Source organism: Ptiloglossa arizonensis, chromosome 5 (genome assembly GCF_051014685.1).
Source record: "Ptiloglossa arizonensis isolate GNS036 chromosome 5, iyPtiAriz1_principal, whole genome shotgun sequence".
Lineage (NCBI taxonomy): Eukaryota > Metazoa > Arthropoda > Insecta > Hymenoptera > Colletidae > Ptiloglossa > Ptiloglossa arizonensis.
Genome location: NC_135052.1, coordinates 26,946,816 through 26,973,619, shown reverse-complemented (window position 1 = coordinate 26,973,619; position 26,804 = coordinate 26,946,816). Strand labels below are relative to the sequence as shown.

The window sequence follows — 26,804 nt, the reverse complement described above, 5'->3', positions numbered from 1 at the left end:
AGAAACACTCTCTCGGTAATCACCGAACAAAGAGTTACGCGGCCGACCAAAAGCGTTGCGTCGACCTGAAAGTGCCTCGAAGGGTTAAACAACGGGGTTAACCGGTCCGTGACATCGTAATCGGGGTTACGAGAGAGATAGGTTTTTTTCTCGGTGATAGGAGCGCAGGCGAACGGTGTGTAAGTAATGCATCTGGCTACTTGCCAGCTCGGGGCTATCCTTCGCCCAGGCCGCTCGTTTCTGAATGAACAATAGAAAATGTCTGGCCACTCGCGGCGCTGCGTCGTTAATGAATACCTTGAATCGGCCTGGCCTCGAGTTCACCGGGCGTTTACAGGTGCACTCTGCGTACGTATGGAGAGGAGACCCAGTGGTCAAGCAGAAAACGGACTCCTAAACGTTCCCCACGATGATACACGCGTCGAAAGGCAACGCCAAGGGGAAGTTGTGACTAGTCACGTGGAGTGGTGCACGGAGGGGGGAAGGAAACGATAAATTTTCGTCTACGGTTGACTCCTTCGACTCGCAACGATGGTGGTATGTTTTGACCCTCCGGAATCGTAGAAACTCGGATTCTTTCTTACCCGAATTTATTTATTTAACTTTTTCGCCCCCCTTCCGTCAGAGCCGAGGAAATGTTGCATCCTGCCGTTCGAAACTCGAGATTTAAAATGATCCCGGTCACATTTTTTCGTATCATCATCATTATTATTATTATTGTTATTATTATCATCAACATCATCATCGTCATTATTGTTATCATCATCATCATCATCATTATTATTATTATTATCATTATCAATATTATTCTCATTATTATTATCATCATTAACATCACCACCATCATTATTATTATCGACATCGTCATCGTCATCATTATTATTATTGTCATCATCGTCGTCGTCATCATTATTATTATCATCATCATCGTCGTCATTATTATTATTATTATGATCGTCATCATCATTGTCATCATTATTATCATCATCATCATCATTGTCATCATTATTATCATCATCATTGTCATCATTATTATCATCATCATCATCACCACCATCATTATTATTATCATTATCATCATTGTCATCATTATTATCATCATCATCATCATTGTCATCATTATTATCATCATCATCATCACCACCATCATTATTATTATCATTATCATTATTATCATTATTATTGTCATCGTCATCATTATTATTGTCATTACCACACCCCCTGCGCGAATATACACGAAAATAAATGATATCCGGGGAGACGAGGTGCGGGGAAAAATGTTGCTATAAAACTTAACCTCGATTGATACAGAAGCGTGAATAATTGTGAAAACGTGGCCCAGATTCGTTTCTGTTATTTATATTTTCTTTTTCTAATTATATTTTCATACACGCCTGGCTCGTACGGTTGCCAATTTGAATTTCAATCCGGATGGCGCTCGAATTTTTATTTTCGTCTGATTTTTTCTAATCCCGGCGCATTCTTCGTTGACTTCGTGTTTGTTACCACGCTTCTAGCTACAAATAATTGACAGAGATGTATGAATAATTCAGTCCGAAATGCAATTACGTTTTATTCAGGATTAATATTTATAAAGCGCCGTAGAAATTCTCATTAGCGTCGGAAAATCAGCACCTCGTGCAATTGTTTATAAATACAAACAGAGGGTCGAGAGTGCGTTAATGACGCGTTCGAGCTCCCCAATGTTTTTCTCGTTGAAAAATAAATTATCGCCGACGCGCGCGCGGATAAACGTGGTCGAGTCCAGGGATCGAAAAAATTCTTATCTACATGGTGTCCGAAAAGTTTCTATAAATACGTACAATTTTTTCCCGCGGTCAATATCATTATTTCCATACATAATCTAATTAAAAAATCGCACGAAGATTTGCATCAAATTTAATAACGTTGAACAACATTTACATGAAATGTACTCGTCACTGTGCAAACATTATTATTGTTGTTATTTGTTCACATCGTGCAGATAGCTACAGTATCGAATCATACGAATAATAATTTACACAATGGTGTTACCATCTTTCGAATCTAACCTCAAAGTTATTTCACAATATCAATTTATTATTATCCGTTTACATAGTTACGGTATGGAATCATACGTAGAATAATTTACACAATGGTGTTAGCACCTTTCGAATCTAACCTCAAAGTTATTACACAATGTCAATTTCGAGCGAGCTGAAACCTAGCCGAGTAACCTGTTCGATCGAATAAACGTCACGAATAAATCACCGTGGCACGTTCGTCTATTTCACTCGTATAAAAATATCGAGGCGAGCGGGCCCGAAAGAAAATGAAGATAAACGGAGTCGATCGCGCGTACCACGTCCATCTGCAGTGGCGTGCGAACATCGACGTTTTCAGAACTCGTAGCAGCATCACCTGGGAAGATAGGGCCGCGGCGAGGTATACCCGGCCCCTCGACTCCCGTTTCGCCGACAGCGAGACGCTACTTCCCTTCTGGGAAGAGGTGGCCGGGGTATCCTGTTTAAGTATCCCCGGGCACGCCATCGGCGAATCCTGCGCGCCGCGTCCTTTTGTTTCTCTCTTCGCCGACTCTTCTCGGTCTTCCACGTTCGTTGGTTCGTTATTCGTTCTCGATGATATTCCTCCGTCCGATCGATGGTGTAACGAAAGAACCGCTTTCGGGGCAAACGATACACGCGATTTCGTCGAGCCCCTCGATCCGCGACGCGAAATCGAAAACTTCGTTTCGACAGCACGTGGTCCTTGGTGCGTGTTACTCGTTACGATAACAATGGAATCTCTCTCAGGGGTTTATAATCGGCCGAGAATCTCTTTCGATCGACCTTGAGTTTCCGAGAAGTAAAATCCAGCGATGTCGAGGTTCGCGTACCGATGAAACCTTGCGCGAAACAAGGGAAGTGGAACCGAGCGTAGGCCATACCGTAGCGGGTGGGGATACCCGGTATTAAATTCTTATTAAACTCCAGATACGGTAATGCGCGTTGTCTCGGATTTCCGAACAGGAATATACAATTCGAGTAGTTGGAGAATATCGGGGCTCGGAACGCCGAACAGCGCCTTGTGTACAAACAAGAGGTTTTACTGCGAGTCGTTGCGACCTCTACGGGTCACTTGACGGCCGACTGTGCGCGTGAGTCGCGTCGCGCAGCCCCGCGGTCCGAGGATTAAGAAAACGAGGAAGTGTACCGTGTCCGTAAAACGGTCGTGCGAGTGTCGTACCAGGAGAATATGGAAATCAAGGGACGATAAACACACGGAAGGAAAGTCCGTTACGATCTCGAACGCGGAGAAAACGTTCGTACTTCGTTACCGACGAATCGACCAACGAAATCGGTTCGACGTTCGTCCGTTTAAAAATAGATCCCTAGCGACCGCACCGAGCCACGGGCGAATCGTCGATCACGAGTATAAGGTCCTGTGTAACATCGGGGCGAGTGACTGGCGGAGGGGTGGGGGGTGAGTGACTGGCGGGCGGGGAGGGGGCAAGAGAGCAGAAGAACACAGGGGCTGACCACTTAACTCTTCCTTACGCTACCGACCGTACATAACCATACAGCACGGCCCGATACTCGAAGCCATTTGGCTGCGCCAGAGGGTCTCGCACGCACCGACCGTAAAACTGGTCCGGCGGGCAGGCAGGCAAGCTGCTGTAGCCCGGCTGCATCGTGAGAGACGCGAGGTTTTTCGGTAGGGCACCTGATCGGGAGGCCTCCTAATCTGCCGGGCCATTACGATAATATGTTTAGTAGGAAGCACACGGGGTCTCTTCTTCCTCCGCGCGAAAACAGGTAGGCGGTAGGAAGAGGGACCGAGTCGGCGTACGGTGGCTGCGCAGGAAGAGGAGGAAGAAGAAAAGAAGAACGCCTCTTTCCCAGAGCCACAGAACGCGGAGAGCGCGAGCGCGCGCTGGTGTATACGCTTACTCTCTTTGTGCCGGATGCGTGCCGCCGGCGGAGTAGCAATAGCGGACGAACGTCCGGTCTGCTCTCTCTCCTCTCTCTCTCTCTCTCTCTCTCTCTCTCTCTCTCTCTCTCTCTCTCTCTTTTCTTTCTCTCTAGAGCGTTCGCGCGCGCGTTCCCGCTCTCTGTGGAGGCCGATGCACTTCGATCGCATCATCGGGCGCAGCACCACCTCTGCGCTGCCCTACTGATGGACATGCTTAATTACTCGCGCGTTTCGGTCCGTGCCTCTTTCCACCGGACTCGATTGTCGCTCGAACGATCGAATCCGTGCGACGTGAGTTTTGAATCTTACTCGACACCGCGATGAGAGGACCTATGGGCGCGCGTGCTCAACATGGCACGCGAGGAGGTATTCGATCGAGCGCACAGCCGAATTCTAAATGAAATTTTACATTTAGCAATTAGGGAACACGAATTCTTCGGTCGTAAATTGAAAGTATTTTTATTATCTTTTTTATTGTAATTTAGAGAACGCAAACTCTTCGGTAATAAATTGAAAGTACTTTTAATATTCGTTTAATTTAGGGAACACGAACTCTTCGGTAATAAATTGAAAATATTTTTATTATCTTTTTTATTGTAATTTAGAGTACATAAACTCTTCGGTAATAAATTGAAAATATTTCTCAACCTTTTTTCGGAACTGATTCTGTCGCGTTGCATACTGGGTGACTCGTTTTAATCCACGCGAATATTTTTAAATCTCTCGGTGATAGAAGTCATCGATTTAAATACACAGTCGCTCGACCTCTTCAGGGTCGAACCGTTCTGTTCAAAATAAAGAAGTAAAGAAAAATTCTTCTTGCGAATAATTACTTAGAACTTTAACAATCGCACTTGGATTACAATACTTAATTTAAAAGTTAAATGAGAAGTTAAGATTTTTTTAATTAGTCCTCCTATTGTTTGTAACTTGCATTAATTGGAATTTTAAAACGAATTTAGGATCTCTTGTGGATATTGCGGTCAGACTTCGGTCTCACCCCGTATATCGCGGGTGTGGAGTTAATTGGTGGCAAATTGAAATTGACTCGAACCAGGGAACCGAGGAAATTGGTCGAATCGCGTGCTGATATAGAACGAGATTGCCGGTATGGGACACGGGAGGTGATGTACGAGGATTCTGTGACAGAATGAACCAATTAACTCCCTTGTCCTTGGTAATCTCGATCCTTTACGGACAAAAGCGTCTCTCACTGTGTTCCGAGCCCTATGGAGAATATCTCTACACAGCTATTCTAAACAGATTCTCGGTTTTTTTCCAACCTCGTATCACCGGAAGAAAAGACACGGTGGAAAAAAAATGTCAAGTTTACGAGAGAGAGAGATAGAGAAAAAAAAATAGAATCTTTCGATATCGACCGTTTTAACCTTCTGTCCCACTCGTTCGACCGTTCGTCTTCCCCAGAGTCGAGCCCGTCTGTTTACATTATAACTCGACCGCAGCGCTCCGCTCTCCCCGCACCCATGATACTCGAACGATAGGACATTGTGGTTCCCTCGGAAAACATTCTATTGACGGTTTCGAACGAACTAACGATCGGTAAAAATGACGTTCGGTGTATAAATTTGTTCGTGACAAGTATATTTATTTCAGGTGTACAATTTTGACTATTTAAATATTTTTAAATACAAACGATCAATTTTTATATACCAAGAGAGTGTAAAACCTTCAGAGTAGAAAAAATAATTCTTCTATATTTTTTCTAAATTGTACTCGTTTCGTTTCTAGACTTGTTTACATATCACATTTATAATACATACATACATACATGTATATATATATATATATATATATATAAAGTATATTTTGTTTTTTTTACAATATGTATGTGTGTATATATGTATTGTACTCCTTGTTACATTTCTCCACTCTGCAAATTGTTTCAATTTTTCAATTTTGCATTCCAACTCTTCCGAAGGAAATATTTCTTCTTTTTTTTATCGCGCAATATTTATAGATTATTTTCCCTTAAAGTTGAAAACGTTGAACCGCGAGGAGGGTCGATGGAAGTTGTCTCACGCAGTTTCGTTTGTTTCCCCCGCAGACAAAGTGCTGATAACGAGGCTCACAACTCAAAAATGGTTGGACGTCGGACCGAACTGGACCGAGGACGAGTACCGAAGCGCGCACTCGAAGATGGTGTACGAGTACCGGGTGACCTGCGTGGCGCACTACTACGGGAAGGGCTGTGAGAATCTGTGTCGGCCGAGGGACGACAATTTCGGCCATTACAGCTGCAGCCCGACCGGCGAGCGCGTCTGCCTCTCTGGATGGAAGGGCGACTACTGCAATACCCGTGAGTACACACCGTCGAGTTGTTATCATCGTGCACGCGTGATGCGTGCACTCCCACGCTTCCCATCGCGACTGCACCGCGCGCGACATCCCTCCTTTTGTCGGAATTCCGTGTATGAAATTACAGAGACGGTCTCTCGTGCTCTGTCCCTCTGTCGCTTGGCGCGACCAGCTCTCCCGGTAACTCATACTGCTGACCGGTAACCCGAGACCCGAGGCTGTCGAATTTGCGATTTTTTCGCAAATACTGGGTGCCGGCCGTAATGGGGAACCATAGACGCAACGGTTTCTTCCACGATACTAGAATAATACTAAGTTTTTATCGGTGCAGGGTTTAGTTTATTGTTCGAAGAATTGTTTATTAACGATAGTACGACGCGTAATTTATTAACGATAATACCAAGCGCAATTTATTAACGATAATACGAAGCATTATTTATAAACGATAACACGAAGCTAAATTTATAAATAATGATAATAAATCATCGGAAACGTAGTTCTCTAATTTTGCGAAGTAAATCGGTAACTTTGTGGGGATTACGAATAACGAATGTGGGTAATTTTTCATTTATATTGTTTATTGTAAAATACACACTTTAGTAAATTATTAGGTATAAGTGGATGGAAGTTTTCCTTCGGTGTTTTCCCTTTGTTTAGATTTTAGTTTTGGTTAATTTTTCCGAAGAAAACTTTTAATTCCTATTGTTTATTAGAAAATATACATTTTGATAAATTATCAGGTATAAACGAATGGAAGTTTTCCTTCGGTGTTTCTCTCTCTCGAGATTTTCATTTTATACGTTTTTCCGGAGAAACCAGCTCCTACGAATTGCTTTAAATACGATTTATCATCGACACGGGTAGCAAGTCACCCGGTACTCTGTCCAGAAGGTGCGAAGCTCGTTGAAAACTCATCCAGGGTTCCTGGAGCCTCTCTCTCTCGGTTATATAACGTTCACTCCAGAACGGTCGAGCCGCCTAGCGTTGCACGTTCTCGCTCGTAGCACGAAACTCGACAAACTCGAGTCCACGAAGGAGAGGCCCGGTGCAGTGTCGGTGCAGCAGTCGGGTCCGAGCGTGCAGCAGCTTCCCACGCTTGGCTCGCGCGTGTGCGAGAGAGCCACTCTCCCCACCTCTCTCTCTCGCTCTCGTCCGGTCCCGTCCGCGCCTATACTCGCGCGTCCTTTTCCCTCCCGCTCGTCCAGCATCCTCGTCGCTCGTCCGCGTACCTGAGCCGGCGAGCGAAGGATTAATCCGTGTGTACGTACCAGACCTGGGCAAATTTTATTCGAAATGAAAATAAAAAAAGAGTTATTTAAAGGAATGTCGCGGTCTATTTGCCTGGACGTTATCCGATCGTGTGGATTTATTTTTAATAAATTATATTTTCAGCCAGCTTCGAAATATTTAAATATAAATATTTATAGCTCGACGGCGATTGTAATTTTTTAACCAAGTATATCATATTTTCGTCTTATCGCTAACCGTGGATCGAGCCAATAAAGTTTGTGTATTTGAGATTTATATAAACGATTACCGGAATTTGTGCATTGTAAAACAATATGTGAAATATCGACGGAGTATATTTTAATCGTTCTCGTCGTTTCGTACGTGCAATCATTTTCGAAGTTATTTAATGAAATTTCGTTGGCTAAATATACCGTCTCGTTAATTTTGAATGAGTCAGCCTCTTAACATTCCCACTAAAGGGTCGAGTGCAAAACTTGTCCGTGGGAAATCTTATTCGGTAAATGACACCGTATAGAAATCGAACTAGGATCGATAAAGGAACAATCATTATTTTACACTAATAAATGAAATTAGGGAAGATAAATTATATACAGTGTTGCATATTTTTTCACACACTTATTTTCAATTATACGTTTTTACAAATTCATTGCAATACCTGCACACATTATTCCACTTTTTTTGCACAGATTTTTACAAATTTGTTACAATTGCACAATTATTTCCCCCGTTACTTCAAAAGTATCCGTTACTTATAGATTCCGTACAATTCTGTATTTTCGAATATTCATTATAATTACGCATTCTTTTAAATTCCTTACAATTTTACATTTGTAGAAATCAAAAAATTGAAAATTGCACGTTCGTGTAAACTTTTAACAATTACACGTCTAAAGAAATTCAAAAATTGAAAATTTCACATTCTTGCAAACTTTTCACAATTACACGTCTAAAGAAATTAACAAATTGATAATTCTACGTTTCTGTAAATTTTTTACAATTGTACATTTAAAGAAATAAACAAATTGAAAATTTTACGTTCTTGCAAACTTTTCGAAATTATATATCTAAAGAAATTAACAAATTGAAAATTGTGCGTTCTTGCAAACTTTTCAAAATTATACATCTAAAGAAATTAACAAATTGAAAATTGTGCGTTCTTGCAAACTTGTCAAAATTACATGTCTAAAGAAATTAAAAAATTGAAAATTCTAATATCTTGCAAACTTTTCGCAATTGTACATCCAAAGGAATAAAAAAATGAGAAGTGACCCTTCTCGAAAGCCGTTCAAAGCCGCCATTTTATTATCGTCCGGCCTAATCGCTGTTCAACGTAGATAAAGCGTTGTTCGAAGCAGCGTTCGAAATAACGTTATTTCAAAAGTATCCAGGTCTGGTACGTGTACGGTCTCCGACGAGTCTGTCCGCTTTCCGCGTGCACACGCTCGGCCTCGGTTCGTGCGCACCGGCGCAAGAGAGGCGAAGTTCTTCCTTCGTGTGTGGCTCGTTCCGTCTCGGCTGTGTGCGCGCGCACCGCACTCGCGCACCGCGCTCGCGCTCGCGAGAACCAAACGGGACGTCGTAGTCGCGAGACTCTCCCGAGCTCCTCTCGGCTCTCGTCGATGCCTCTGGTTCAGCAGGCACAGGTTACGCGGCACCTGGTGCGCCTCCGCGAGCACAAAGAGAGGCCCTCTTCTGCGCCTGCTCGCCGGTGCTTTCTGGAATCCCATTCTCCGCTCTTTGTCCGATGGAATCCTCCGCGATAGACCCCGAGAGGTCGTCGGGACGCAGTCGAATAGGTTCCGTTTCGCGAGCCCCGGCACTGGCCACGATGGCATTCGAGATTTCGCGGCCCTTTTGCTTCCTTTGCCAACGCGCCGAGAGTCGTTACATACCATGTCCGCGGAGCCCGGAGTTTCAGCAGAATGGCATTCTCGCGACTGGTCGAGAATCGGGGGACCCGGGGAAACCTGGACCCTCGATCGAACCACGGTAGAAACCTCGAAAGTCTGGAATACCACCCGTTTCTGCGCGTAATTTTCGTCCGAGGACCGATCCTCGAACTCGAGGACACCTCTATCTCAGGGGGGGATAAGCGTGCGACCGTGTTCAGTGGTGAAACTTCATCGTAGGGACCTGGTGGCTCGATGAAATGTCGAAAAGAATTCGAAACGTTCGATAGATAGCTACCAAGAGTACCTTAACAGGGCTCGAGGACAATCTCTACCTCTAGGGGGAGTACGAGTTTGTCGATGTTCAGTGGAGAAACTGTCTGGGGACTTGGTGGCTGGATAAAATGTCGAAAAGAATTCGAAATGCGCCATAGATAGCTACCAGAGTACCTTAACAGGACTTGATGACAATCTCTATCTCTAGGGGGAGTACGAGTGTGTCGATGTTCAGTGGAGAAACTGTCTGGGGACCTGGTGGCTCGATGAAATGTCAAAAAGAATTCGAAACGTTCGATAGATAGTTACTAGAGTACCTTAACAGGACCTGAGGACCACATCTACCTCTAGGGGGAGTACGAGTGTGTCGATGTTCAGTGGTGGGTACCTAGTGGCTCGATGAGATGTCGAAAAGAATGTGGAAAGATCGATACATTGCTCCCAGACAGTTTCCAAATTTCGATTAAAATCATTACGTTGCTACCCTCGTGTAAAAAGTACCAATCTGAACGATGAGAAATCGGTCATTGTAACAGGGAACATCGGTGAAATGTTTAGGGAACGTGCGTAAGTTCAGGGAACATCGATATACTGAGTTGTTCGGAAAGTCATTTCGTTTTCCAAACTGGAGAGTATATAATTTAGTAAAATGTTTATATACTCTAAAAAAATCATATTTCATACCCACCAAAATAAAAAAAATCAAATGACTTTCCGAACCTGGTGTCTCGACCGGAGGTCAAAAGCTCTACAAACCGCAACATATCGCTACCAAAGTAACCTAATCTCAATTAAAGTCCAAAAAAACCATCAAGAATAAACTACCCTAATTACGAAACGATCCTAACTTCCCGAGTGCGAAAAAGAACCCAAAAGAACCGATACCCCACACCGCAAATGCTCTCGAAGTTCACCCAAAATACCATCAAAGCCTTCGTTCCAGCGATCTGGACTAAAAACACCGATACCAATCATCGGAACTGGACGTTAGCAACCTGGAGCCGCGACGAAATGCCTAAAACGATCGTGAAAAATTCCCCATGGGTAATCTCTCGCTCTTTTTCGTTTCCATAGTCCCGACAATCAGCGTGGACGTCTCCCGAGGTGGCGACCTTCCCTCGTCCTTTCTGGTCGCCACGGGTGCTCCAGCGTCGGCCAAGTTTCGTGTCCCATGGCTCGTGGTTCAGCCAGCCTACCAACCGCGAGAGCAGACATTCTCTCTCTCTCGTTCACTCCAGCCGGATCGGCGATCGGTCGTTGCACTCCGACTCCCTGGGCCGCCGCTCGACAAAGTTCCTGCGCGCATCGATTACTAATAGACTGCTTACTCTTCATTTCGTGGCATTCCCTGGCTTTCGCGGAATCGTCGGTTCGTGCGTTGTTTCGCGAGCGGTGTACGCCGGCTGTGGACGTACGTACGTACGTCGAGAGCCCCGAGGCGTCGTCCCGGTGGACGTCAGAGCCCGGCAGACGCCAGTTTTCGCGTCCCCCGTACTCTCGGTACGTCCCCCGCGGTCTGTTCTCACGTGCCCGGGCACCGAGCACGCCCACGCCACCGTTTCCAGGATTTTCGCCGCCTTCCTGTTCCTCCGCCTCCTCCGCCTCCGCGCGTCGAACCGTTGAGAAAGGAGCATTGTTGCGATTTACCCGGGGCCCAGGCCTGTGCGAAACAACCCACCACACCGGTGCACCGCTCGATTTTATTGCGATGCTCGGCCGGCTCGTTAATTACGGCTGGAAATAGACTCGACCAAACGGGTATTTTGAAATTGAACTTGCCTTCGGGACGGGTTTCCGTGAGAACGGGATTTCTCGTTTAGGTTGAAATGGATGGTAGTCACCGTGTGGTCGACCGTTTACAGAAACGGACGGGGGGGTACACTGTTGCGTGTATGTGCCCGCGGTTCGAGCGCGTTTGCTCAGCTGACCCCGTGTGCCCCTTTCGGGATTGGAGAGAAGAAAAAAAAAACCGCCCGTCCGGGAATGGGAAGACGGGTGTCGATATTGTCGTCGATTAACGGTATCGGCGTGGGATAGAATATACTTTTGGCAGATCCGCGGCGGAGAGACACCGGTTCGAGTCGAAGGAACTCGATCAGTGGGACCTGGGAGCTTCGAGACGATCGTCCTGGCGAGTCCAATGGGATTGAAAGATATCGCGAGGGGATTCGCGTTTTCGATTTTGGTCCGTAGAGGTCTCTAGAGTGGACGCTTGGGGTAGTACGTCGGTGATAATGAGCGGGAATTAATTGCAAGGACCTGGAGCTGCGATCAGTTGTTGAAAATAATCGGAAATATTTCAAGTATCGCTGCAGAGGAGACCCCCGTTTCGAGTTTAACTCTATAGTAGTCTCTGGAATGGGTACTCGGTGAGAATCATTAGTGTAAATGATTGAGAATGAATTGCAAGGATCTGGATTTGCGATCAGTTGTTGAAAATAATCTGAAAAATTTCAAGTGTCACTGCAAAGAAAAACCCCCATTTTGGGTTTATGTTAATAGTAGTCTTTGGGGTGGATACTCGGAGAAGATCGTTAGTGCAAACGATCGTGAATTAATTGCAAGGACCTGGAGCTGCGATCGATGATCTGGAAAGTTTGGAACGCCAACGAAACACTGATCTTTCGTTATGGTATCCGTGAAACCTCGATCTATCCTCGAAAACAATCTCAAAAATCTGGAACACCAACAGTGCAGAATCATTTCAGTTGAAGCTTCGCCTAACTACCAAGAGATAATCGGGGAAAAACTCGAAGAAGAATGATCAGAACCTTCCAGTCCAAAATCGATTCCCCAATACGAAGGACCACAGACTCCAACATCGGACATCCGTCACGAGTGTATTATCAAGAGGTTCGCAAATGGTCCAATCGTACACCCCACTGGTACAGCCATTGAACCGCGTAATCCTTCACCACGCGTCATCGAGTGCACTACGCGAGCTCTGGTCTCGTCGTTTCCTGGTTCCAACCCTTTTTCTCAACGTGACAAACATGATTCGTATACCAATGACCAGATGCGAGTGAATAATCAACCAACGCGTCGAAATAACGCGCGAGAATCAACCCGCGACACTTGGTAACGCTCGATCGTCCCGCAAATGGGTTAACGAGGCCAGCCAACCCAGCCAGCAGGGGTAGGGTAGTTGGCACCGCGGGCAGGCGTATTTTCGGGGGTTGCCAGGACGTGGAACAGGGGTTGCAGAGGCAGCTGCAACACGACCGTGGCGAGCCGAGCCGAAAGCGACCGAACGGGGCCCCTGACAGCTGCACCGAGCTCTCTCGGTGCTTTAACCAACAGCTGCACCGGCCTCGCGTTCACGGTCTTCCATTTCAACCCCTCCTCCGTTTCCACTTCTCTCTCTCTCTCTCTCTCTCTCTCTCTCTCTCTCTCTCTCTCTTTCTCTCTCTGGGCCGTGACTCGACTCACTTTATTCCTCCACCTCCTCGTTCGTCTTTATTGGCCCGGGGTACTACCTGCCGAACTGGCAGAGTTTCCTTCGTCTCCCGCGCGCCTAGGGACAATGCTCGTACGGCAGGTAGACTTAGAGAGGTAGGTTAGGAGACACGGAGGAGCACACCCAGTGCGGCTTCCTCGTTCGATTACCCGTGCCTCTGTTTCGCGCCCTTCCGCGAAAGGTCAGGCACGAAACGCCGGTTGCTGCCTACACAGGGAAGGAAAAATCGATATGTACGTTGGCCACGAGCCGTGAAATTCATCAGGGGGGACTGGATGGTCTGTCCTGACCCCGGTCGTTTAAAGGGAACCTGGACTCGTTCGATCGTAGGAAGGTAAACGCGAGCGCTCGAGAAACTCGATGCATCGGGTGAGAGATCTGTTCGATTGGCGCATGTTGTGGTGTGGTTACTTTGATGAGAGTCGACACGTCAACACGACATACGTCCGATTATGGTGAGAAGTAGCGAAGTGAGGTTGGAAAAGCGTCCAAAGGGTCACCAAGTTTGGTTTCTTTCGATTTCACTGTTCAAGGATGAGATCTTGACACGCAAGATAAGCTCGGAGGGTTCCATGTACGGCCAACCAACGACTGAGACTCCTCTGGGAGTAGGACACTTGCCAGGGGTTTGGAAAAGTAACTGGTGTGGTATTCTCGAGATCTCTAGGGAGGGATCCAGTCGTGAGAGCTTCACAAAGTTACCCAATGATCCTAGTTAAACCTAGAGCACTTTTACCAGAGGTTTAGAAAAATAGTTCTCTCTGTACTCAATTGAGAAATCTTCCAAGCTTCTCAAAGTTGCTCGATGTCTTTGTCATCTAGGACAGAGCACTTTTACCAGAAATTTAGAAAGATGGTTTAGAAAAACTTCTCTTGATCTCTGTACTTAATGGAGAGATCTAGTTTTCCAAGCTTCTCAAAGTTACTCGATGACTATATAACCTAGGTAGATAATACTCTTACCAGAGGTTTAGAAAAGCAATTAACTTCTCTAGGTCACTGTACTCAGTCGAGGGATCTAGTCTTCTAAGCTTCTCAAAGTTACTCAATGACTATATAACCTAGATAGATAGTACTCTTACCAGAGGTTTAGAAAAGCAATTAACTTCTCTAGGTCACTCAACTCAGTCGAGGGATCTAGTCTTCCAAGCTTCTCAAAGTTACTCGATGACTTATCACCTAGCTAGGCCAGAGCATTAATTACCAGAAATTTAGAAAAATAGTCAAGTTCTCTAGATCTCTCTACTCAGTCGAGAGATCTGATCTTCCAAACTTTTCAAAGTTACTCGATGACTCTATCACCAAGCTAGACCAGATCACTTTTACCAGAGATTTAGAGAAGCAATTGACTTCTCTCGATTCCTCTACTCAGTCGAGGGATCAAATTTTGCGATCTTCTCAAAGTTACTCGATGTATCGCCTAGATAAACAGTACCCTTACCAGAGGTTTAAAAAACTAATTAATTCCTCCGGATCCCTCGATGTATCACCTAGATAAACAGTGCCCTCACCAGAGGTTCAGAAAACTAATTAATTCCTCCGGATCCCTCCACCGAAGGTGTCCAATTATACCATTAAAGATGCAGCCTTCCAAGTCACCTAACGACGTCTAACCACCTCGAGAGCAAAACTAGTCAACGAAGACCTAGAAAACCAACAACCGTGTACATTGTCGAGCGTGTTCCACTCGAATCCTCCGCTCTAGGGTGCCCAAAACCTCGTGTTTTATACACAGGATCAGCTGACGTGGATCCATCGGACACCGCGAACGAACGAGACCTAGCCACCCCCTAAGACGGCGCGGATTACCAAAGCGGACAGACATCATCGAGCCAAGTTTAAACCCGCCATCGGACGTTGCCGTAATCCCCGAGTTAATTTAGGAACGACGCATCGGGTTCCTCTTTTTTCCACCGGGTCCAGGGCCCCGTGGAATCTCTGCGATTCGGGCGTTCGTTGCTCGTTCCGCGGGATCAACTCGGCTGGAGCGCGGCCGAGCGAGGATCGTCCCTCTCGTTCTCGCCGCTCTATAAATACCCGCGGCTCCTTAGCGCTTCGGTCTCGCGAGCTCCGTGGGCCGTTGCGCTCGGTGCCAAGGTCACGCCGGCCCACCAGCCCTCTCCGGGCCTCTCCTTGGCCCCCACCGAGCCGAGGGTTCACCTAGCAGCCCGAACTGCCTTCAACCCCTTCATTCAGGAAGCCACGAATCGACTCGAGCTTGGAACATTTCCCCTGTACCATTTTCCCATTTTTATCGGAGCTCTAAGCTCTGTTAAAGTCCACGGAGATGGAATGTATCAAAGATCACTATATTTGGTGATCGTCGTCTTCCTTATTCTCTGACGTGTCGAGAATACTGCACCGGGGAACTTGGTAGCAATTGGGGCTACGAAAAATAGTTGATTCGTGACGATTGGGTAACGTACCCTGTCGTGCACCAACAGAGATTGCGATAACGATTCAGATTCGCGCGGTACTGTACTTGGATATACCCAATTCCGTAGCATTCAGCGATAGGAGGGTCTACCAGGTTAGAATAATGTGCATATTCCTATGCCAATAGAGATTACGGCAAGCACTTCGAACAGTATTACGCCCAGGCCTGGACGGATGCTCGGATGATAAGATCTACTAGGTTAGAATAATGTTCCCTTCCTGTACCAATAGAGAACGCAGCGATTCAAATTCCAAAAGCGGTTCACTCTCGAGACTACCTACCCAGGCCTGTGCTGAGATACTCGAACGATAGTTTCCAGTCGGTTAGAATAATGTACCCGGTTCTTCTATCGACGTATTGAGGAACTATCATCCGCCGACTACGTCTTCCGATGGCCAGGTCCATTAGATCGGAATAAAGCGTTCAAACTTGTTCTTCGGGATTGGATCTCTCTGAAAGATGGTAGACGATGGTTAAGCGTTTCGGGTGACGGGTTGGAGAGTACTTCGAGTTTCGTTGTTAACGAGATTCAGACCCCTGTTTCGAGTTAATTGCGAAAGATTGGGAACCCTCGAGAAGGAGAAACGGTGGAGGAAAAGGTAGAGAAGAATGTTAGAGGGGAAGGTTGAAGGTGCAACGTGGTCTATCTATCCGCAACCTTGCTTTTTTTCATAAAAGCGACGACGCAATTGCACTTGTCTTTTAAACGAACCCGTATTCACTCCCCTTGAGCCTGGTGCGTTCCTCGGGTCTTTTTCGACCCACCACGTTCTCATATACACTACACTTTCGTAAGAAAAATTCGATACCGAACGAGCAGAAAAATTCATGGTATTTCGATTCCGAGAATTATCGTTAAAGTTCTAAAATATTTCGCCACACGAGCAAATAATAACTTGGCTAATTATAACTTGGCTTTTCCCGAGCTAATACAAAGGTAGCCGAATTGCAAGAGTGAAGTTTCACGCGATGATGGATGTAGATCGCAGAGCGAAATTGAGGCATGTGAGGAATTCGGTGTATTCGTTTCAGTCGTTCGTTCTTACTATTGATTATTATTATCCATGTGTGACTCGTAGAAATAAGTAAAAACGATACCGAGTACGTGGGGGTCGAAATAGACCCAGAATCGCCGTTCGAGGATTAAATAGAATTCTTCTTCGTGAAACTTCATTCACCGGTAACCAAAAATGAATATACAAATGTATTTGTCGTATTGCTCGCACATTGAAATTCATAATTAATTCACCGTGAATTAATGTAGACTAATTTGTCAGACGTGTTAGTACTATACGCAGTTTTCAATGATTTCGAGCTTCGAGAAAGTGCTTAAAGTGCAAAAGTATAAAGAAACTTGTAATAATACAACATAGTATCGTATGCCCTTTAGGATCCTCGGCTTGGAATTGAAAAACCTAAAGGCAAATAGGCAAACTTTAACCCTAAAACGATCCTTGGACACCAATACAGTGGCAGTCCTTAAAACTAACATCAGTTTTCGTTCCAACAAGTTCAAATTTTGACATTCCCTTTTAGTTGACTATCCTTGCACTTCGACAACCTGTCCCAGTTGCAATAGAACATCCACTGACTCTAAGGAAGATGTCACGAGACAAATCGGAACGTCTCCCTTTCAATTGACCCATCCTTGCACCTCGACAACCTGCCCTACTTGCAATTGCTCATCCAGTGACTCCAAGGAAGATGTCAAGGGGCAAATCGGAAAGTCTCCCTTTCAATTGACCATTCTTGCACCTCGACAACCTACCCCAGTTGCAATATCCCATCCACTGACTCCAAGGAAGATGTCACGGGGCAAATCGGAACGTCTCCCTTTCAATTGACCATTCTTGCACCTCGACAACCTGCCCCAGTTGCAATATCCCATCCACTGACTCCAAGGAAGATGTCACGAGACAAATCGGAACGTCTCCCTTTCAATTGACCATTCTTGCACCTCGACAACCTGCCCCAGTTGCAATATCCCATCCAGTAACCCCAAGGAAGATGTCACGGGACAATCTGCACTCGACGCAACGCTTCGTGTCTCTCGTTCGTTTCTTTAGCTTGGTTGATGAAGCGGAAAGACTGTCCCAATTGCGTGACGCAGCCTGTACAATACACGTAACCGAACTGATGGCTGGGAGCCAAACGAAAGAGTTTTGGATATTTGCGGACTGGACAAGCTGCTCGACACGTGACACAATTTCGTTACCCTTGCCAGCCGGCGTGCAGTCATGCCCAGCAATCATCGCCCCGTCGTGTCCACCCTCTCCTTCAGACCCGCACGTTCCAATAATAGCGTGAATCTCGTCTCGGGCAACATTTTTTGGGGGGGTAATCGCCCATTTTGTAACACCGTGGTAACGGAGAGACGAAAAAGGTCAGATTCGCCATGGAATTGGCCAATTAGTAGGGCGTTAGAGGTGCATCCGCACCCGATAAGATATGGATCTTTCACACGTGACACAATTTTATCAGCCTTGCGGGACGCACGCGACAACGACCGCGACGCATCGTCGACCGCTACGTGCAACTATGCCAGGCATCGCTCGGTCAGACTCCGTTCCCATCCAGGTTTCCTGGAAAACGGGAACGATGTTCATGGTACATATGACATAAATTTTAATCAGACGGCCACATCGGGCATTCGTGGCGCGACCGATCTTGTCGTCTTTGGGAATCGGTCGCTTTTCCATTTGGGAACCAAGTATATACGTACAAGTGTCCGAAAGACTTGTTTAATTGGGACTCGGTTCGGTGGATCGTTGCAACCTGGGCTGACAGTTCGGATTCTGGAAGTGGTTCACTCGGGTGTACCCAAGCATTGTGTGTCCTCGAGTGATAAGATCTGTTAGGGTGGATTAAGGATACTTTTGTACGCCACTAGAAGACCAAGTGGAAATTTAAGTTCGAAAGGTAGTGTACTTGGGCAGATCCGATGGTATCTACTAGGTTTAGCGAGATGCACCGATAGAGATCATAGTTCTACTAAATTCTAGGGTACCCAATGTTGAACAAATACTTTAATTAGGGTATGTTAGATTAGAATAGTATGCAACTTCGTATACCACTAGAGTACCAAGTGAAAATTCAGGTTCAGAACGTACTACACTGTGCTTGGGGTACCCAATCCTGAGTAAAGAGTCTAATTGTAGAGTTCGTTGAATTACAATAACGTGCACCTTGGTGTACCACTTGGAGACTAAGTGAAAATAAGATTGAAAAAGTATTGTACTTGGGTAGATCCTTCGATGATGTCTACCAGGTTTAGTGAGATGCACCGTTAGAAGACATAGTTGCGGTCGTGATTCAATGCAAAATCAAGTTCGAGGGTACCCAATCCTAAACAGGGAGTATGATTATAGAGTCTGTTAGGTTAGAATAATGTGCAACTGCCCATAACTTCAAAGAGGACTGCAGTTGAGAATACCCAAACTTGTACAGCTCTTGGTAAGGTGATGTTAGAGTGTATTGGTTCAACACATAGCATGCTGTCTACGTCCCTGTATCGATGCAGAACATCGTAGCAATTTAGTGGTTGGAGAATGCTATACCTGAAGCCACTTTGGTAATGGTGTCTACTCGGTTTGAATAACGAACCCTGTCCTATACCAACAGAGAACATTGTAGCACTTCAGGTTCGGAAAATAGTGTCTGTGCTAAGTCAACACGGTAGAGTACGGTTCTACATATTGATTCAAAACTTATAATTTACACATTCGTTAGTGTAAATTTTGTTCCACAAAGTATTTCCTTGTTACTTACTGACGCTTACCTATTCTTACAATCAAATATGTTGAAAAACTGATGTCTTAGAAATTCATAGTACAGTACATTTTATTACAGAATACCTCCCTGTACTAAGAATATAGTAACAATGAAGGTACCACCAGTTAACATGTATACCTTGGTTAGGTTTGAGTTAGGTTACAAATGCACATATAGTATATACTGACTGATAGAGTTAGGTCTGGATTAGATAACCTAATTCCAGTCTAGGCCTGGGTTAGATAATCTAATCTAAGTTAGGTCTGGGTTAGGTAGCTTAATTAAAAGTTAGGTCTGGGTTAGGTCAATCTAATCCTAGTTAGGTCTGATTTGAATCACCTGATACACAAATTAGGTCTGGATTAGGTAACCTAAGTACAAGTTAGGTCTAGATTAGGTCCGAATTAGGTAATCTAATCCAAGTTAGGTTCAAGTTAGGTCATCTAATCCAAGTTCGGTCCAATTTGGGTAACCTAATTGCAAGTTAGGTCTGGGTTAGGTCTGAGTTAAGTATTCTAATCCAAGTTAGGTCCAGGTTAGGTAATCCAACCCAAGTTAGGTCCAGGCTAGGTAATCCAACCCAAGTTAGATCCAGGTTAGGTAATCCAACCCAAGTTAGATCCAGGTTAGGTAATCTAACCCAAGTTAGGTCTGGGTTAGGTATTCTAATCCAAGTTAGATCCAGGTTAGGTAATCCAACCCAAGTTAGGTCCAGGTTAGGTAATCCAACCCAAGTTAGATCCAGGTTAGATAATCTATTCCAAGTTAGGTCCAGGTTAGGTAATCTAACCCAAGTTAGGTCAGGTTTAGATAATCTAATCCAAGTCAGGTCCAGGTTAGTCAATCCAATCCGAGTTAGGTCCGATCTAGGTAACCCAATTGCAAGTTAGGTCTGGGTTAGATAATTAGTTCGCTAACTCCGTCACTCGGAATATATCCGACAGGTAGTTGATTCGCAACAGTGCACCGAGTTATCCAACCCCCTTCCCCCACACGTTACCAACGTGTCCCACGAGTTTACCGTGGACAGTGTAACGCGGCGCGTATCGTTGCTCGTCAGCGTGCCAGTTCAACCGTTGAACCGATTTTCCGCCAATTTTATAACTCGATTAACAACGACACTCCCGGCGGTCGGGTACCGGTGAATTATCGAGTTCCAGTACCCGACTACTATAGCAGGAATGCATCGGATGCATCGTATGTACCGCTCGTGCAGTCGTGAGGGACGCGATCGACCTCTTGCGGAGAGTTGCCTTAACCTTTTCGATTTTTTCTTGCTCGTTTCAGCCCGCTGCCGGCCCGGATGCGACGAGCAGCACGGACACTGCAATCGACCCAACGAATGCACGTGAGTATACGCATACAGATATATATATATATATATATACATATATACACACACACATATATGTATACATATGTATACACACATATGTACACATGGTGAACGCACTCCTACAACCTCTGTCTCTCTCTCAGCGTCTCTCTACGTATACGGGGCTACTCTTCTTCGCTGATATTACATTCCTGACTCGGATACTCCTACGCGGCGTATCGTGCACGGGCTGCGTTAATAACGCATCGATCGAACGATCTATTCCGCGGATCTCGATCGAAATTACAATTTTTCATCCGAAACACTATCGAGAATCAACGAACAGGCCCGATATCCCTCGTTCGAGATCCAGGACGACGCTCACGGTTAACTTCGAATAATTAACAATAGTATATGTGGGAGACTTGGTATATGTACTGTTCGCAGAAGTGAAAATTGCATACGATGAACGTTTAAGAATCGCGGACACTACTTTGCGTTTTCTATCGGGTTTTTCGAAAAGTTATTTCATTTTCCAAAACGGGGAATGTGTTATTCAATGAAATGTTTATACATTCTGAAAAAATCGTGTTTCGTTTTCATCAAAAATATACGAAATGATTTTCCGAACAAAATAAGGTCAATTAAAGATCAGATACCAATATATTCGGTACTTGAAAAATTGGATCGATGAAAAATGTACAACGATGAATAAATATTGTACTTTTTTTTTTTTTAAATTACGTTTGCATTTTTCCATTTGACGAGGATGTAATATGTTTATTTTTAACGTATAATACCTATCGTCCAGCTGCGATATGTAAATATACATATAGATGCGAAGTTGTACAGTAGTCCCCGCTTTCAAGATACAATTTTTACCTCGGATTTATGACCAGGAGGTTAGTGTTGTTTATGCTTAGGTAGAGACCTTACCGTGCTCAGCTGGAGATCAAAATTACCAAGTTTCTCTCGAGCATAATAATTAATGTTCGCATATTTTTTCTTTTTTTTATGTAAATTTTCTATCCTTTCTTTAACGTAAATAATTAAAACACCGCGCCAAGAATATTTCGAAGTACGTTCGGGAGGCTCGTTTCGAGTAATTTATACACCGATTTCCCTGAAAGACGATCGCAATTCACCGTGAAAAAATTCCATTTTCAGCCGTGTTTCGATCCCCGACGAACGACTCAGATTCCCCGTTTAAGTTAATTGGAAGCTCGGTATTCGTCCACGAAACGATCATCCCCGGTGAGGCTCGTACGAGCAGTACCGCGGGATTACGATAGCTCGCGGCACGATATCGGAATATTATTACTAGAAACCGCTCCGTGGATCCTTCTCGCGCGATTTTCTCGTCCCCGGTTGGAAACACGTCTCTCGCGGGTCGAAGCGGAAACGAATCGAGGAATTCGCGGCCCCTTTGGCTACCTGTCGAATTATTCTTTCATGCGAACACTTCGGCGAGTACGATTCAAGTACTCAAGTATTCAAGTATTCAAGTACACTTCGATGTGACTCGAATAATTGAGCACTTAATTCGAACACTCGAGTATTTGAATAAATTTCGAATTGATGAACAGTCGAATACCATATGAATACTTAAGGGTTCGAATACAGTTCGAATACTTGAACATTGGAATACGATTCGAAAACCTGAGTATTCGAATACGATTCGAAAACCTGAGTATTCGAATACGATTCGAATACTTGAATGTTTGGATACAATTTGAGTGGTACTCAAGTATTGTAATATAATTCGAATATTTCAATGTTTGAATATAATTCGAATATTTGAATGTTTGAATATAATTCGAATATTTGAATGTTTGAATATAATTCGAATATTTGAATATTTGAATGCTTGAATATAATTCGAATATTTGAATATTTGAATGTTTGAATATAATTCGAATATTTGAATGTTTGAATATAATACGAATATTTGAATATTTGAATGTTTGAATACAATTCGAATATTTGAATATTTGAATGTTTGAATACAATTCGAATATTTGGATGTTTGAATACAATTTGAGTAATACTCGAGAATTGTAATATAATTCGAATATTTGAATACAATTCGAATACTTGAATGTTTGAATACAATTCGAATACTTGAATGTTTGAATACAATTTGAGTGATACTCGAGTATTGTAATACAATTCGAATACTTGAATGTTCGAATAAAATTCGAATGCTCGAGTACACGAATACAATTTGAGTGATACTCGAGTTTTGTTCGTAGCGTTCGAATACCGGTAAAATATTCAAATATCGAATTACTCGTGCGGTCTCACCCCTGTGTCGATCTTCCTGTGCCCCTGCTTGCGCACCTTTTTTCCGTACCCTCTCCAACGCGCCCCGTACTCCCCCTCGGGAAGTTTCCGTGTCGTTGAACCCTTTCTAATTCGATTCCGCGTCGAAAAAGAAAGAGGCCGCCGGACCAGGGGCCAGAGAGATCGATTCGGGAATTTCTGTATTTGCCGGGAATCCTGCACGGCTATAAATACGAGCCGTGGTTCAAAGATCCTATTCTCCGTCGCTACGCGCGCGGATTTTTTCGCCGTGGAACGCATTCTTTCGGATCCGACGAGGGATCCGTGCTTGGCGCGAACTTAACTCGCATCGCGATCGACCGTACCCCGATAATAAACCATAGCTTGAAACTATCGGGATCGATAGAGCTCTCTAAAAGGAGAAAAAAAGTTCGAGTAAACATTCCACGGAAAACTAATGGTTTCGGAGATATTCAACCTCTTAATCGATGAGTCAACCGCTCTGCGCGGGTGCGCGTGACTCACGGATTAAAGGCCGAATATCTCGTAAACGATCACTCTGCGGACATATGTTTATTCGAACTTTTTTGTTCCTTTTAACGAGCTCTATCATCGTGCACAGTTCGTACCCATGGTTTATTTGAACACTCGTGGCTTACGATGAGAGTCGTCCGAATTGGATCGCTTTGAAAATTTCTTTTCAAAAATCTGCTATTTTCGATACGAGACTTATTCACCGATTATTATTCGATATTTATTTGAAAAAAAAATCGTACTAACGTTATTATAATATCGTTCAATAACAAAGTCATAGATCGGGTAATAAAAATTGTATCAATGATTCTCTTTGCATTCCTTGGAAAAAATGACTCAACGTTGCATCGAAGAATTATTTAACATTTTGTCAAAAAATTATTTAACATTGCATTGAAGAATATCCACTCGTTGAATAAATCACTAAATAAAGTTTAGAAAAGATTGAAACGTTCTCGAATACCGTATGGAATCGTATGGAAAAATTAGTTAACATTTTGTTAAAATTTATTTAACATTGCATCGAAGAATTATTTATCATTGCATCGAAGGATTGTTTATCATTGCATCGAAGAATTATTTATCATTGCATCGAAGAATTATTTATCATTGCGTTGTAGAATTATTTAACATTGAATTGAAAAATTATTTATCATTGCATTGAAGAATTATTTATCATTGCATTGAAGAATTATTTAACATTGAATTGAAAAATTATTTAACATTGCATTGAAGAATTATTTATCATTGCATCGTAGAATTATTTATCATTGCGTTGTAGAATTATTTAACATTGAATTGAAAAATGATTTATCATTACATTGAACAATTATTTATCATTGCATCGAAAAATATCCACCAGTTGAATAAATGACTAAATAAAATTTAGGAAAGATTGAAACGCTCTCGAATTCCACGATAATTGCACGACCGGGTGATTCGTCTTTGCTCGAATCTCGGTGTGACGTTAACCCGAGGTTTAGAGTCAACTCGATCATCTAATTACTCCACGACCGGGGTTAATTGTCCCGTTAGCCGGCGGCGGCCCAACAGTTCCGACGTTCCCGGGGTCCGTGCGTTCTTTATATATATATATATATATGTATATAGATGTATATATACACATATTTGAGAACGAATCGGAAAAATAATATTTTCGAAAATAGACGGGCAGACGCAGTGCGCGTCGTTTCAAACGTCCCAGACGACCTGGAATTTATGCGCGTACGGAGACACCCGCGGACTATATACTCGAACGGACTCGTAAATTACTCGGTGTGTTTCGCGGCGGAATATTTCGATGAATCCTTTCGGTCGTGCGACTCGGTGGAATCGACTCGAGAGTCGGGGACTGTAGGTCGAAATATTCAAAACTCGAATACCGTACGTTGTTCGAATACTGGAACTGTTCGAATAGTTCGTGTATCGAGTATCCAAGTATTCGTAGTATTCGAATATCGCGACAGGAATTCTAAGACGAGTTTCGTTTAAACTCGGAATAATAGTACTCGAATACTTGTGTATTCAAATACTCGAACATTCTAACGATGATATTTCGATAGTGGAATACCTCGGTAACGATACTCGAGTACTCGGATATTCTAATAACGTTATTCAAATACTCTGATAACGGTATTCGAATATCGGAATATTCAGATACCTGAATGAAATGTTCGAATAGGGGAATATTTAAGTATCTAAATATTCGAATACCCAGGTATTTTAATAATAATATTCAAACACTTAAATACTCCACCAACGGTGTTCAAAGTAAATTCCTAGAATTCGAATGGCTGCAAAGTGTTGGAAAAGTAAATAATTCTTACAAATAGTTATTCTCGTGATCGTTTCTCGATAGCAGGTATTTATTCCGTAGGAGATACTATCGTGTGTACGAGTCGTACCGCGACGTTCGAACAGTCCCGGCTGTACTCGAAATCCGTGGGTTTTCGAGCCGGCAACCGCGCGTAGACGTCGCGGAAAGTTCAGAGTCTCAGCCCCCGCGCGCCAGCGAGGCCCGATTTCCCGGTACGACACGACGATCGACACACGCGGCGGTAGTGAATCGCGGTTGCTTCTAGCGAAACAGGCTCGCGGATCGCCGGAGAATGTCTACCGAACGACGTAGCCGCGTTGAATACGTGCGCACCGCATCCGCGCGGCGCCGTGGCAGGTATAATATGTCGGCATCAAAGTATCGTCCTGCAATTGGGTTACCACGGTGTTTATATACGTTGCCTCGCGTACATTTGTAATTCCCTGTACGCGCGGTTAACCATCGTTTAGGGTTCTCTCTTGCCTCGTTTTAATCGTGAGACCAATTCCGATTAAAATTTACTACGACCGTCGACGAACGTATTCCTAGAATTCGGAATATATAGTTTCGACAGAGGCTCTCGAGCTCGATAGAAGAGGAACGGGAATCTGTACAAATGCGTCTCGAATTAATCGTGCGCGATTATGTTTTCTGGCTGCGTACCTCTATGCGTGGAAATAGTCGATATGATCGCTAAAAGCAATTGCCGTGAGAGCCTCGTGGGATGTTGGCCCCGTTCGTGATACGTGAAAGAATCGCGGCGATGGTGTCCCATTGAAATTTCGGAGTCCGTGTTCGGTCGTGCGCGTGATATCTGAATACCGATGAAGATGCACATCGTGCATCATTTTACGATCCGTCACCCTTTCTCTCTTTCCAGTATAGCTGACCGCGTCATTACTTCCGCGATATTTGCGCCAGCGTGTTTCTACGAGCCGCTTAAATACCGGTATTCACGGGTAATCCTCTCCCCCGAATACCGGTATTCCCGGCTACCGATCACTTTTAACATCGATACGCATCGAATACCGGTATCTTCGAGTACTTATTTCCCCGAATACCGTGTTCCCAAGTACCGGTGTGCCTGAATAACAATAAATCTCCGAATACCGATACACCAAGATGTCGATACATTCAAATACCGATTCCGTTGCGTACCAATATTTTTGAATACCGTTCTCTCTATAGTATTTTCAAGCATCGATACTTCAAAATACCGATTCTCTTGCGTACCGATATTTCTGAATACCGATCTCTCCACGTAGTACATCGAAGCATCGACGCTCTCGAGTACCGATACTTCTAATCTCTATTTCCCGTAGTATCGACGGGATCGTTCGATTCCCAAACCACGGTAATCAACACCGCTGAAAGCGTCGATTACACCACCGTTTAACCGACTCGCGTGCCGAAACGTATCATCCGCGTAGTTCCCGTCGTCTCTTGCTCAATCCGTCGCTCTAATTACAAATACACGGTAGCGTACGAGGGTCGCCTCGTACGGGTTC

The 26,804-nt window shown here is 44.2% G+C and overlaps 1 protein-coding gene across 1 annotated transcript in view; it reads left to right on the top strand.

The window, feature by feature from the left end:
* Delta (neurogenic locus protein delta) overlaps positions 1-26,804 on the top strand; it is a 59,917-nt gene that overhangs the window by 25,521 nt on the left and 7,592 nt on the right. Inside the window, exons 4-5 of the mRNA XM_076311762.1 lie at positions 6,017-6,268; positions 20,636-20,696. Coding sequence (XP_076167877.1) covers positions 6,017-6,268; positions 20,636-20,696 — 313 coding nt within the window. The remainder of the gene's footprint in view (positions 1-6,016; positions 6,269-20,635; positions 20,697-26,804) is intronic.